The sequence below is a fragment of the Bidens hawaiensis genome, unplaced genomic scaffold (assembly GCF_021521415.1).
Source record: "Bidens hawaiensis isolate Kalapana, Puna unplaced genomic scaffold, B.hawaiensis_p1.1 tig00009111_1, whole genome shotgun sequence".
In the NCBI taxonomy this organism is placed as follows: Eukaryota; Viridiplantae; Streptophyta; class Magnoliopsida; order Asterales; family Asteraceae; genus Bidens; species Bidens hawaiensis.
Genome location: NW_027491670.1, coordinates 839,476 through 841,580, shown reverse-complemented (window position 1 = coordinate 841,580; position 2,105 = coordinate 839,476). Strand labels below are relative to the sequence as shown.

General features: G+C 44.4%; 1 protein-coding gene across 1 annotated transcript; it reads right to left on the bottom strand.

Moving 5' to 3' along the window:
- Nucleotides 1-505: 505 nt before the first annotated feature.
- Nucleotides 506-1,798, bottom strand: LOC143531245 (uncharacterized). The gene has a single exon (XM_077026585.1). The coding sequence runs from the start codon at nt 1,796-1,798 to the stop codon at nt 506-508; it is 1,293 nt and encodes a 430-aa protein (XP_076882700.1).
- Nucleotides 1,799-2,105: the final 307 nt, after the last annotated feature.

Here is a 2,105-nt window from a genome sequence, read left to right as displayed (position 1 = left end):
GGGCGTCTGAGCAGGCGTCTGCTGATAATATGGGGTCCTAGACGCCACGTATAGGCCTATACGTGGCGTCTTAGGCCTAAGTCTGGTAGCTGAGCAGATATCTGCTGGTATAAGGGGTCCTAGACGCCACGTATAGTCCTATACGTGGCGTCTGAGGCCTATTATTTTTATTTAATTATCATTATTTATTAGTTATTAATATTAATATTAATTTGTTATTTAGTTATTATTATTATTATTTATTATTATTATTACTATTATTATTATTATTTTTATTATTTTTTTATATTATTTAGTTATTAATGTTAATATTAGTTTGTTATTTAATTATTGTTATTTATTATTATTAAAATTATTGTTATTTATTATTTAATATTTATTATTATTATTATAGACTTTTTTGTCCATTGATACTATACGTGGCGTCTTAGCCCTATATTTTTTATTTAATTATCATTATTTATTAGTATTATTATTTATTTTTTGTCCATTGGTACTATGTCTTCTATAAGCTGTCTAGATCTACGTTAGAGGATTCCCTTCGCCAACCCTGGCGTATGTCTTCGTACTCCTTCAAACGTTGTCCGAACCGTGTTTTCCATTCGAGCGCCGCCGGTACGGCGCTTCTTTCCCAATTAGGGTTTGGCCTAGGCATTGGGAAATCCCCTACCAGGTTTATATATATCCAGTGATCACCTCCCCAGTTAGCGATGCCTATAACCTGTGGATCCGGAACCAAGCCAGGACCGATTCTCAACGGGAAGTAAGATTCGGTCTGATTGCCAACTAGGTTGACTAACACACACGCGTATGTCTGAGCAGCCACGTGCCCGTGACCGGGTAAGCTGAACCAACGACTCGGCGGCACCGGTTTGACCGTGTTGTAGTACGGAATGCTGGAATGAACCCAGCCGTACAATCTGTCATCCTCTTTGTTGAACATCGCTCTCCACCACCCTTCGTTCGTTTCCAGCTCGTTCTGCATCGTCCGCCTAATATCCGGCCAAACTTTCTCATGTATCCCCAAACCCACTGCAATTGATCGAAAACCGCAGTTACCGTCTGGGCGTACGTTTTTTATGTCTGCGACGAACGGCTGGGCCCAGCTAGGAATGACGCTCCTAAATGTTTCCATCGCCGGTACTTGCGCAGGCGAACCCATCAAAGGAAATCCGAGGTGAGCTCCCGTAGGTCGTCCACGAGGAGTTTTAAACCGCGATGCTGACTGGGACAACGAACGATTCAGCGAGGATGGGGTGGGGTTTTCTTGGCTGGGCCCCTGTGATGAGGATGGGTTGTAGGAGCTGCGTCTGGGGAGATTTGGAGCGGGGGTGTATGCGCTGTGCCTCGGGGGATCTGGTTTTTTGGGACACCCCCGAGGATCCTCTATTTTTTCTGGCTCCTTCTTTTTAGATCTCCCTGGAATAGCAGACAAGAGCCTGGCGAAAAAACTTTTCTTTTGATTAGGGTCATCTATGGACGATAGCGTATCTGTGATGTCCCGTAGACCTGCTGCGTAGTCTGGCTCTTCGTTCGGCGGACAGGCTGGATCAAAATTAAGCCTCCTCCAGAACGGGTCAACATCCTCTATTGGGATACACGTGTCGTTAACTATGTATCCCTTAATCCGACAGGCACATGGCAGCCCCGAAGACGAATACAAATGGTGGTCACATGAAGCGCCGCAGTCACGCATCTTGTGTATCAACCCATACTTGTTCACAAGTAGACCTAGAGCGTGAATCGACACCCTGTTTATTAGCTTCTTCAACCAGACGGGCTGTCGATGCCCTTCCATGACCTTCGAGCGGGAGGCTTCAAAAGATTTACCGATTTCTTTCATCTACGAGTTGACCATTTTAAGGATTTGCCTGGCAATTGTGTCGAGCGAGTTGTTGCTTCCATTGAGGTACCTTTTCAGATTTGCGTGCTGGCTCTCAACTCGGTTAGTCGTAGTTTCGGCGTTCGTCGACCCAGCAGGCTACAAACTTGTGTTTGTATGGATCCAACCAGCTCTTGCGAATGTATTGCCAGACCTCTGAAAAATAAAAGGAAACGTTATTAACACGTATGTTTAGGCTATTAAAAACTGTCAGGTGATACGA

Coding starts and splice junctions, on each gene's coding strand:
- LOC143531245 (XM_077026585.1), bottom strand. CDS start 1,798: ATGGAAGGGCATCGACAGCCCGTCTGGTTGAAGAAGCTAATAAACAGG.